Consider the following 12,691-nt stretch of genomic DNA (forward strand, 5'->3'; position numbering starts at 1 on the left):
AAACACTTCCCAGCCCCTGAACCTTCCCTTGGCATCATGTAAGTCTACCCTATGGTAGGGTGCATTGTATGTGTAAGGTAGGACATGCCTTGGTGTGTGTAGCATGTCCTGGTAGTGAATTACACCCAATTTCGTTTTTCACTACTGCAAGGCTACCTGTTCTCCATAGGCCGGAATGGGCAGTTTAACCATTACATTCTATAGTCCTAACTGACCCAAGGAACATGGTAGAAAAACGAATTTAGTATGCCTGAGCTCAGAATATTAAAATAGATCTTTTAGTGAAGTTTATATTTATATTCTGTGTTTGAAAATACCACTTTTAGAAAGTAGGTATTTTCTTGCCTAAGCCTTCCAGTGTGCTCTGCTCTGTGTCTGGTTTTGGAGGGACAGGTCAGGCTGAGTCAGACCTGGGTTGAATAGAGAGATCTGCATTGGAGTATGGGGAGGGGTAGCTCCTTGACCTGAATAGGGCTGTGCCTGGCATGGTGAATGCTGACTCCACCTCCTACTGTGCGTCTGATGGCAGACCCCCTCTTTCTGAAAGGAAGGATGCAGCCTGGTAAACAAAGTGCTCCAGGACTGGGCAGAACTGGTTCTGGGTGGGTTCAGTGACTTGTAGCTTTTGAGAACAAAGACTTTTGGGGTATAAATATCTGTGCTGAAACCCCTACAATTTGTATTGCTCCTGGACAACAAAACGAACCTCTGTCCGTGTAACTGAAGGAATCTGCAGGAGGTGACTATCCTTGTGCTTGTGTGCTGTTTCTTGGATTGGCCTGCAGTGGTTACCATTGGACTTGGAAGAAGAGGGAAAAGGACTTTGAGAGAACTTTTATTTATCTTGCTACAGCAATCACCCAAGGGCTAGGTGAGAGCTAGCCTCCTGTTGAAGTCTCAGGCACATCAGACTTCACCACCAGCCTCCTGATTCTTCCAAGCGAGGATTTCTATCTGCAGGTGAGGCTCCTGTGATGTCCAGGGCCTCTAGTTCTACAACAGAGAAGAGAGTGCTGAAATCGTCACTAACGCACGTTTGCGAGCCGCCGCAGCTGAAGCGCACAGGAAAATCATCGCGCTGCTGTCGCTCAATGCTCGCAACCAAAGATCGTCACATCGCACGTTTGTGGGCTGCCAAGCGCTCGCTAAATCCAAAGATCATCACATCGCAGGTTTGCGGGCTGCCAAGTGCTCACTAACCCCACAGATCATCGCATCGAGATCATCACATCACGACATCGCAGCGCGGACGCCGGGCGTCCGCCATTTTCATCGCTTCACATCAGGATTGTTGCTCCCTCGCGGAGCGCCATTTCTTCGCATCGCAACCCGATCGCACACGCAACAGGATCATCGCCTCGTCTCCTCCCTTGCGGCAAGGAGTCAGCGCATCAACGACCCATTGCAGAAGTTTGTCGCCTTGTCCCCGCACGCATCAGCAGATCGGCGCATCGTCTCCTCCCTCGCAGCAAGGATTCATCGTATCGCCGGCCTCGCGTGCAGAAAATCATCGCTACAGCTTCTTTGCGACATTTTGTTGATTTTGCTGCGCTCTATAAAATGATGACGGCCGTGCCTCCTATATGGGCTACAGAACACTCCCTATCCAGTTCCTGCTTCCTTTTTCGAACAGGTGTCCCAGGAGTTCCGCACCCTGATATGGCAGGGAGGGGTAATCTGAATAGCCCTAAATAAACTACAAAGGGGAGTCTACGATGGCGGATTAGCAGTCCTAGATGTTAGGCTATACTACTGAGCCTCCCAGTTGGTAGTGATAAACCATTGGGTCTATGCGAGGAGAGATGAGCCGGCCTATAAAATCAATAGAGAATTAATGTTGAATGGGAATTACGAACCTCTCTTATATGAACCTAGGCCTCACCAGTGATGACTAACGCACACGGCAACAGTGGCCAAATGCTGGAAAACACGTATTTGGGCTGGCATAACCGCCTGAGAGCAATGACCAATTGAAGGAGGTAGCCACTATGACAGGCTTTTCAGGGTGGCGGAACATAGGCATTGAGCACCTAGGAGACGTGTGGATGGGATGGAGCGCCCATATCCTCTGACGATTTAAAACAAGAATTTGACTTAGAACCTACTCAGATCTTCCCTTACACACAGCTCATGCACGCTCTAAATAGGCACATAAAACGGGGAGAGACCGTCCCAGACCTTTCCCCTCTAGCAGACAGGCTACTGGTGGACCCTATACTCGATAAAGGGACATCCACGATATACAAGAAACTAATAAATAATGCACCAGACCCTCTGACATCCCTCAGTACTGCCTGGACAGACGATCTGGGCAGTATCAAAGATGAAGAATGGGTGGAGGCGATGCAGAGCCCGAGAGAGATAGCGATCAGGGCACAATTCAGACTGGTACAACTCAGGGTCCTGCACCGCTCATACTACCCCCGCATGCTACTCTACAAATGGGGAAAAGCGCAGTCGCCCCAATGCATAAGAGGCTGCCTGCAGAAGGGATTCTTCTTCCATACTTCATGGGAATGCCCAGTCATCATCTCATTCTGGAAAAGGGTGACATCAGTAATGTCGAGGGTGCTGGGTGTGAGAGTGCGCATAGAATCCAAGTTGCTCCTATTGATGATCAGGAGAGGGGTAGACTGGCCCAGACATAATAGACTCTGGCTGACCTTGGCGGCCAGGGTGGCAAAGCGTAATATAGCATGCAGATGGGGGACGCACATCCCCCCATCAGTGATGGAATGGGAGGCGGACCTTAATTGGTGTCAACAGGCTGAAAGGGTGATTTACAACGGTAGGGGCTGTAGTAAAAAATCGAACAAAATATGGTCCCCCTAGGAGAAATATGGAAATGCATAAAAGGAACTGATAACCTGCTAACACACATTTTCGCCTGCCGCCCATGAGTGAGTTACACTGACCCAGATGTGTCTCCATACTTGAATAAGGTTGATTTGTGATGTAATTCGCCTTGTGTGTACCACAGTGACCATTGTTTTGCTTGCTTTGGCACAATGTAACAGAATGCCGCCTACATGGCCGATAAAATGCATGTGCACACCTTCTGTCTTGATGTACCTCATAAGCCTGTTTAATAAAAAGTTTTTTTTTTTAACTTTCACACTGAACTAGACTTTTGATGAATAGTAAAAGGGAGTTTTAAGAAGGTTTGTAGCCTTTTCCTAGGCTGGATTGTACAAAATATGTTTTATTTACAATTGTGCCACTGCATACAAAAATGCCTCTTTATCAGCCGAAGGACATATGTTTTTTAATATTTCTCATGTCCTACTTTTAAATATAAATCACCCAGCCCAGTGGGCTTACAAGACACACTAAAGGGTATCTTAGCTTAAATATATGACTTTGTTTCTCTACAAGGCAGATCCGGTTTCTCTGACGTACTACAGCAATGTATTAAATTGTAAAATTGTAGCCAGCCAGGTCACAATGGTGTACATGGATCAATATGTTTTCAGTCATATGTCACTCGTGTAAATACACACTGCAACCCATATGTGACATTTAAATACCAAACCAATGGAGCATTTCCTAGGTCACTTTACCACAGCATTACTGTAAGCTTAAATAAGCCAATTGGCTGTAGCCAATTTGACCTCATTTTATATAAACAGAGTATACACACACACTCTGGCCCTGAATGACAGTGTCACTGTGAACAAAGTCAAAATACCGCCAAACCCCAATCTGGAAAAGTAAAGGAACCATTCCAGAAGATGTCCTTTCTTACACTTGTAAGTGCTGTTTTTGAAATATTTATATACATTTAAAAAAGAGACCTTCCTCATGACATCACACTTGGGTAGCATTAAATGTAAAATATGAACACATGTGTGCAACGTAAAAACAAAAGGGAGTTCCTATTTGAGTCCACCTACCATGTTCATACGGTGAAAACGTTCCAGCATCAATGTTAATATATGGATCAATTTTAATTGCCGTGACACGCAGACCACATGACTTCAGGATGGTGCCAATGCTGCTTGCAATGATGCCTTTTCCAATGCCTGAGATGACGCCGCCAGTTACAAGGATGTATTTCATTGGGGCACTTGAGACTGGTCGGGTACCAAGCAGGGAAGCCCTAAAAGTAAAATGAAGAAGTACATATTTTAGGATGAAGCACTTACTCTTTCCACCCATACTTGGAGAGGACACATGCTCTAATTCTGGCCTTAACAGTGAAGTCACAGTTTTGGAACTGAAATTGTATGCAGGACCTCCAAGCAAACAATTCCACCTGAAACACACCACTTCTTAATAAAAAGATAAAGGGGCTAGATCTGCTGAAGGATTTTTCTTCCATTATTTAAACAGTTTTTCTGCTTCCTCTTTCAGTGGGGAAGTGGAGAAAAATCTGACATATTAAACGTCATCCTGGAAGCAAATTCATCTTTCTTTCCCAACGACCCTGCAGTCAAGATTGGAGAAGCATTTTTTTGGGGTGAAAATGCTGCAGAAAATCCAGCAATGCGTATGTCACATAGTAAATTTCCACCACCACATGAGGGCACTGGAAATGCAGCCCCAAAGAGAGGGTACATTGTCAGTGGTAACAGATCTAATCTTACTAACATGATTGTGGTATCAGAGATGATATACTAAGCAGTTGTTTTAGTAGTACATATCTCTGTCCATTTGCCTTACTCTAATGTGGGCGATCAGGCGGTAAAACTCAATTTTGTTCGTTTTACAAATCTGAAGATACCCTCCTTTAAATCACTCTCAATGTGACAAGGTACTACTTTGCATACATCCACAATACGTTACGTAAGGTGTTTGATCATTCGGAGTCGATCATGCAAAATGGCAAGATAGTCTTTGAATGATTACATACCATAGTGGGGAAACGTCCCACGAGTAGGGAAACCCCATGCTTCCCAAGAAAAACAAAACTGACATAAAAATCACTTTTAAGTATTTGAGCTGTTTTATCTAATCCCCCACCATACCTTTTAGACTTCTTTTGCTGTGTTTTCACACCATGACTGAATTCATGTCTATTTACTGCTATTAATGTCCTCTGTCATGCGGTATGTGTTTTTGCCCACAACAGACTTTAGGGGCATATTATCAAGAAACGGCGATAAAATTATCGCCGCTTTAGCGGCAGGAAACTGCCGCTAAAGCGGCGATAATGGGCTTGATAATATACCCTTGTGAATTCCAATAGAAGCCCATGTTCAGGTGTCAACATGGGCTTCTATTGGAATTCTCTGCGGCATATTATCAAGCCCATTATCGGCGCTTTAGGGGCAGTTTCCTGCCGCTAAAGCGGCGATAATTTCAACGCCGTGCTTGATAATATGCCCCTTAGCCTCAAAATTTTCAAGATTTCCTTGACAGGCATGCTTTTCATTTTATAACGCTAGTTTGCAACGTCTAGATCAATAATAGTTGGATACTGCAGTCATTCATTTTTATACAAGAGTCCAGTGAAAGGCAATTTCTCAAACAGTTCTTTTTTTTTTAATTCACCAGCCTAGTCAATTAACATTGTCTCAATTGTCTCAAAAGAGTTATAAGCAAAAGACACACAATTGATGGACGGAAAGCAGAACAAATCAAAACATTCACCCCCAGTCAAGAGATCTGGGTTAAATCCATCATTCTTTTGCTCACCATGCCACCCCAGTTTAGACCGGGCCATATGCAAATCAGTCTTGACCCCGTGCCTCATGGGAACAGTCCAGCCCGAACTGCCAAGCCAGGTCCTCCCTGGACCGGAAACAAGCATCCTAGGACCGGTTTCACCCCTCTTCAGCCAGGATAGCTTGATTCCAGAAAGAGTTATGAGGCATACTATTTTAAGTCCAAGTAAGATGCGTATGTGCAATGACAACTATCTCATTTGCTGGAGCACTTCAAATAAGATCACATCAGTTTTTCTATCACCATAATGCCCTCCCCGCCCCACACCTCCACTACATTTAAACAAAGGAAGACCTGTCATTTTACATTGATGCGCAATGGTCAACCTAGCCTTAGGCAGTATAATTTCCTGGTTTCTTGTTAGACTTGGCCCTTTTTGCAGGGTCATCCCTGAACTTTTTGCCTTCCTCCTAGTCTTTTTTCTGACCTGGTGTTGGTGGTTTTAGGACTCTGGGCACTTTAGCACTGCTGTCCAGTGACAAGTGTGTATGCTCTCTGTGGTAAACATGGTAAGATTCGTCAACAACTGTTTGGCATATTTAATTTACCTGTCAGTCCCCAGTATTGTGGTATTGTATATACCCAGGGCCAATGAATTAAATGCTACTGGTAGGCTTGCAGCGCTGCTTGAGCCACCCACCAAAGTAGCCTTTCAAACCTGTCTCAGGCCTCTGCAATTGCAGGGCCTGCGCGCGCAGTGTTACTGCCGCTGTGACGTGGCACCTAAAGTGCAGGCCACGCCTGTTACCCCCCCTTTTACTGTATGTCAGTCATCCCTAAGGTAGGCCCTAGCTAGCCCTATGGGCAGGGTGCATTGTAGGTAAAAGGTAGGACATGTACCTTAAGTGCGTGACATGTCCTGGTAGTGACAAACAGCCATTTTGGTTCCTCACTGCTGTCAGGCTGCGCTCTCATAGGAATGCATTGGGGCTTCCCTGATAAATGTTTCAGTGGTAATTCCTGATATGAGAGGAGCAGCGTGGTCAGGTTTGGTATGTTTGGAATAGTAATAATAAATGCTGCTCAATGGTGTGCATAGATTTATTATCACTATTTTAGAAATGACACTTTTAGAAGTTGGCATTTCGGTGTGCTATGTGTCTGCCTGCCTGATGTGTATTGCATGTCTGGCTCTGGACTGATAGGGGCTGGTGAGGTGTGTGGCTCCAGGGAGGGCAGGGTGAGTCAGCGCTAGGCTGAATGGGCAGATCTGCATTTGAAGTAGTGGGAGGAGTGGTCCCTGACACTGAATAGGTCTGTGCCTGCCTGGGTGAATGCTGGCTCCACCCCCCTGTGGTGTGTCTGATGACCGAGCCCAATCTGACAAAGGAGGATGGAAGCCTGGTAAACAGGGTGCTTCAACACCCCCGAACCAGTTGAGACTGGTTCCCCCAAGCCCTGTGCCTGGAAAAAAAAAAAGAAATGCTGTATAAATATTAGGGCTGTGACCCCATGAAAGGCATGCTGTCTTGGGTGCTGCTGGGCTTGCTGGGCCCGAGGAGGAACAGCCACGAGGGACTGCCTCTCTGCTGGAGGGCCCTGTGAGCTGGCCTGCCTGGGCCCAACTTTGCCTTTTGGATCCTGGACTTAGCGCCTCGTGAGCTCTACACCTTGATTGCTAAGAGCCCTGTTGGGGGCCTGATCCCAAAGAGTGGGATTCCGCCTGGCCTGTGTGCCAGGAACAGCGTGAGGCCCGGCAGTGCTGTGCTGCCACCTTGAGCGGGAGCCTACCCCCCCTTCTAGTGCCTCTAGAAAACGGAGCGGGAGCCCACCCCGCATTAGTGTGCATGTTGGAGCGGGAGCCTACCCCGCATTGCTGATGCACCGAGGAAACCGCCAAGATCGGCGAAATCAGAAGTCAGGTGCTCGTGCCTGACTGTGGGCGGGGCCTGCCAAGTCAGCTGAGCCGGAACCTCGCAGGCTCCCTTTCCGCCTTTTCCTGTCTTGGAGAGGGAGAAGACGACCCGGAAGCCAGGCAGCGTCAGCCTGTTCGAAGGCGGGGCTCACGTAGTCTCGAGGTGAGCCCGGCGTGTGGTCCCAGGCATCGGCAGAGTCTGGCCAGAGTCCTTCAGTGGCCAGTTTGGGTCTGTGCGAGGAGAGAGAGGCCATCGGTCACGGAGTGGGACCGGAGCCTCGCGGGCTCCCGGCCAAGGTCCTGCAGATCCCGGAGGAATCTACAAACAGCCCCGGTGAGTGGGGCTGAAGTCAGCGCATTGCTGGTGCCGTGAGTGGCACCAGGAGAGTCCCGGTGAAGGAGACTCTCAAAGCATTATGGGCATTTGTTGCTGAGTCCCGGAGTGGGGCTCGAGAGGCACTGTGGTGTTGGTTTGGGAAGCGCCCAGCTGCACCGCCTGTTGGAGGGCAGCTGCAATGACGGGGGCATTTCTTTGGATGTCACTGAAGGGATAAGATACACCCCTTCGCCCCCAGTGTATTGCACACAGTGTTTTCACTGTCAAGGCAGCCAGAGGGCCAGTTGAAAGGCCTAGGTTTACAAAGCCCTGACTTTTGGAACAGAGGGAATTTGAGCCCCCAGGAAGGCCAGTTGGCCTGGGGTTATTTTGAGTACCAGTGTGCACTAGTAGGGCGCAAGGCCCTAAAGCACCTGGGGAGTGTTACTAAGGTGCACTTCTAAATGGGATTTCTGCCAAATGTGATGCAGACATAATGCGTTTATGTTGCTTGTGATAATGCTGAGTACAATGTTTTGCCAGTAGATACTGGTTGTTTTATATTTGCTTCTTATGCTTTCTAAATGTTCTGACAGTGGCCCGATTGGCCCTGTCATGTATATAATCCCCAGGGGCGTGGTCTCGCGCCGCGCGAAGATGGCGGCTTGACTGTTAGCTCCGCTTGAACGCGGAGATTTTCTATTTGTTACAGCCTCTAATTTGACCCCTGGGGACCCCTCGAGGATGGGTCTGGATCGCTGAAGGGTCGGTGCGGCGGTTGTGGTCGTTCCGACCCTGGATTCTGCTATTCCGGACCTGGTAGCTGTGGGGGTGTCTTCACCTCAGTGGAAGGTGAGCGGCAGCCACCATTTTGTGCGGTCCGCTCGCTGATTGCTGCGTGTGGTGAGGTTAACCGGCGTTTCAGGTTATGAACGCGCGGCAACGTTTCCTTTTATTTTTCACTACATTTCACTTGCTGCATCATAATAAGGAATGACTGTTGCCTGCTGCCACGCCTCGCAGCTGAGGGTGTTTATGCCTTTCCCATTATCTCCTCGTGTTCAAGTCGCAGCATGTTATTCTTAATAGACTCTCCAAAGGTGTTACCAGTTGCACGCTTTTCTCCTTTTTTTTGACTCTCTGTTTTATATTTAGTATGTGCCTACTTTAATCTTTTTATTTTATTTTTGTCACATTTTCTAGCCTCTTGGTGATCTATCATTTTTAGTTGAGGCGTTGTTTTGCTCACGTGTGTCTACTATCACCAGAGTGCTGACGGAAGGTGACGTTCTTCATTGCACATGCTACCTTCTATTTTGGCTTTTTTTTTTATTTCCTTGGTCTCCGAAGACTCGTTGTGGAGTGTGGTGTCTTCTTCTGACGGATGGGCAGACGGAAGTCCTTATTGAAAATCACCTCTCGACCGTCTTATCATTCCAAGATGGCTAGCGAAGCCTCACACGCGGCTAGAGCAGTTTCTTCTGGTACCAAACCCAAGAGAGCCAAGAATGACCCTCCCTCACCCATTCTATCCTCTCAAAATCCTGTTCTTGACACTATTCTGGATGAAGTACGGGGACTTAAATCTTTCATGGCCACTACTAATGAGAAGCTCCAACTAATTGAGGATAGATGGATTACTATGGAAGCTAAGGTGTTCGATATGGAGCAGCGTATTAGTGATGTTCAGGACATTTCTACTAAAATTCCATTTTTGGAACAGGAAATCCAACGTCTTAAGCTTCACACTGAGGACCTTGAAAATCGCAATCGGCGCAACAACCTGCGACTTTATGGTTTACCAGAAAATCTTGAGGGTCCAGATTTGCTTCTCTTCCTGAAGAAATTTCTGACTGCGCTCTTAGGCATTTCCCCTGAGCTTGCATTAAATATTCAACGTGCCCATAGGCTTGGTCGTTTTCAACCTAATGCTTCTAAACCTAGGGGTATTATCATGTTGTTTTTGGAATTTACTGATTTAATGCGGGTCCTTTCAGCTGCCAAAATAAAACGTCAACTTACTTGGTCAGGTCACAACATCTATATTTCACAAGACTTATCTAATGCTACCAACGCAAGAAGGAAGGAATTTCTGGCGCTTCGTCCACAAATGAGACAGTTGAATATTCGTTATGGCATCCTCCATCCTTGTTTGTGTAAAATTACGCATGAAGGCTCCACTCGGTCTTTTGATGACCCTCTTAAACTGAAATCGTTTCTTCAAAACCTATCTTCACTCCCTGCAACTGGTTCTCCCTCCCTTCCTTAATGTCCTCGAATCTTTTAGCTCTCTCTCTTAATATGGCTGTTTCTCACTTTTCTATTTTTATTGTTTTCTCTGCTGTTCCATCTCTCGTCGGTGCTGTTACGCCCCATGCGTCTGTCTTTGTTGTTGTCTCTTAGATCTGGATATCTTTCCTTGATCCATCTTCTTTCACTTCTTTTTCTATTTTCTCTTTCTTTCTTTGCTCTGTTATTTTATCCTCTTACATGTCCTTTTACTCATTTGATAATGTGCTGTTTACTGGATATGTCCTTTGGAACTGTGTATTGTTTTACTGTATACTTTTCCTATTTTGATCAATTTTGGTGTCTCTTTTTTTCTAGTTGTATCCCTGAAGTGTATCATCTCCTTACGTATTGTACCCCTCCGCTTTTCCATTATGTGTAAGTTTGTCACATGGAATGTTCGTGGTCTTGGCAACCCCGTCAAAAGACAGAAGGTACTTTCTCATTTATCCAAATTAAATTCTCAAATATCTTTCATTCAAGAAACTCATTGTACTGAAGAAGAATCACTTAAGTTGAAAAGACAATGGGTAGATTAAGTTGTCTACTCCCCTGCCTCTAGTAAGAAAGGGGGTGTTGCTATATTGTTTCATAAATCTTTGTCTGTGCAAATTGTATCTACGCAAAATGATGTTGACGGACGATGGGTAATGGCCAAGGTTGTTGTGCAGGGCAAGGATTTGGTCTTACTGAATATTTATGGTCCGGTTAAACCTGACCCCAAATTTTGGCATAACATTAGGGTTCTGCTTTCATCCTTTGACTGTCCTAATATTATTGTTGCTGGTGATTTTAACCAATGGATCGACCCATTTTCTGATAGACAATCTAAGTCCAAGTTTCATCCAGACAAATCCTACAAGGCTTTCCAATCGGCCATTACCTCTCGTCCTTTATTTGATGTTTGGAAAACATGTAACCCGGATTCTCTTGAATTCACGTATTTTTCCAATGTTCACCATACACGGTCCAGGATTGACTATATTCTAGTAAGTAAATCCCTACTCCCGTCTATTCAAACCTCGGAGATTGGGTCAATTTTCATCTCTGACCATGCACCAGTCCATACTGTTTTGGATCTCTCGTTAAGTTCCCAAAAATTTAGTCGTTGGAAGCTTAATAATGTTTTACTATCGGATTCTACTTTCATTACAGAAGCTACTTCCTTTGTTAAAGAGTTTTTTATGTTTAACAAGCCCTTAGCAACCTCTGTTTCTAATAATTGGGATGCTTTTAAGACCTCCTTTCGGGCATTTGCTATTTCTTTTGTATCTAAGGAAAAGAAAATTGCTCGGAATAAATATTTAGCTTTACTTCAACACCTTAAATTATTGGAGCATAATTACTTCTCTTCCAAATCACCCTCGGCTCTTCATGAGCTCATTAAGGCCAAATCTGAACTTAACAAACTTGCGACAGTGGAAGCTTGTAATATCCTACTTAAAATTAAATCTAAATATCATGGTGGCCAAAATAAAGCCGGTAAGATGTTAGCCAACTATTTAAAGATCAAATATGAACGTAAAAATATTGGTCCCATTTTAAATGAATCCACTAAACGTTTAGTGTCCTCAGATGACGACATTGCAAATATCTTTCATGATTACTATGAGGCCCTTTACTCTGATGACACGAATCCCTGTAATCAAAATTTAGATATTTTTTTTTCTGGCCTTCCCTCTCCTCCACCCTTACCCAGTGAATTTGATTCATTGGAGGATGCGGTTACTGCCCAAGAGATTAATAATGCCATTAAATCTTTAAAAAAATCAAAGGCTCCTGGACCGGATGGCCTTTCGGTTGAATTTTATTCTACCTTTGCATCGATTTTTGTTCCTAAGCTGCTGACACTGTTTAATTCTTTTATTGATGATGCGAAGGCCTCTGGTTCTTTTATGGATGCTTTAATAATTATTATTCCCAAACCTGACAAAGATCATTCCCTGTGCAAAAACTATCGCCCTATTTCATTAATCAACTATGACTGTAAGATATTTGCAAAGATTCTTGCTATTCGTCTTGAGAGTCTTCTTCCATTGTTGGTTAAGACTGATCAAGTCGGATTTATTAAGGGTAGATTAGCAGCAGATAATGCTCGAATGTTTGCAAATGTTATCTCTCATGCAAAAAAACTTAAATCTCCTCTTGCAGCGTTGTCTCTAGATGCCGAAAAGGCTTTTGACCGTATTAATTGCCAATTTATGTTTAGAACCCTCCAATGGTTTCGGTCCAACTTTCATTTCCTATATTAAATTATTATACTCCTGTCCACGGGCCAGTATTTTTGTAAATAATCACTTTTCAAAATCTTTTTCTTTGTCTCGTGGTACACGTCAGGACTGCCCTCTCTCCCCTTTGTTATTTGTTCTTTGCCTCGAACCCTTTCTCGAGCGTATTCGGGCTAATGCTCATATAGCTGGCTTTACATATAAGTCTTTAGAAATTACATTATCAGCATATGCTGACGAGATATATGGTATATATGGTATATATGGCTGATCCTCTTACATCCCTTCCCCCCTTCTTGGATTAGGTTCGCTTATACTCCAGCATCTCTGGTTATA

General features: G+C 45.0%; 1 protein-coding gene across 4 annotated transcripts in view; it reads right to left on the reverse strand.

Annotated features, from left to right (window-relative positions):
- Window positions 1–12,691, reverse strand: part of LOC146805091 (CTP synthase 2) — a 1,453,753-nt gene that overhangs the window by 1,396,086 nt on the left and 44,976 nt on the right. For all 4 annotated transcript variants that reach the window (XM_085622227.1, XM_085622228.1, XM_085622229.1 and 1 more), the window contains exon 2: window positions 3,894–4,099. In XM_085622227.1, the coding sequence (XP_085478353.1) occupies window positions 3,894–4,059 (166 nt within the window). In that variant the 5' untranslated portion in view covers window positions 4,060–4,099. The remainder of the gene's footprint in view (window positions 1–3,893; window positions 4,100–12,691) is intronic.

This window comes from Triturus cristatus, chromosome 8 (assembly GCF_964204655.1).
Source record: "Triturus cristatus chromosome 8, aTriCri1.1, whole genome shotgun sequence".
In the NCBI taxonomy this organism is placed as follows: Eukaryota; Metazoa; Chordata; class Amphibia; order Caudata; family Salamandridae; genus Triturus; species Triturus cristatus.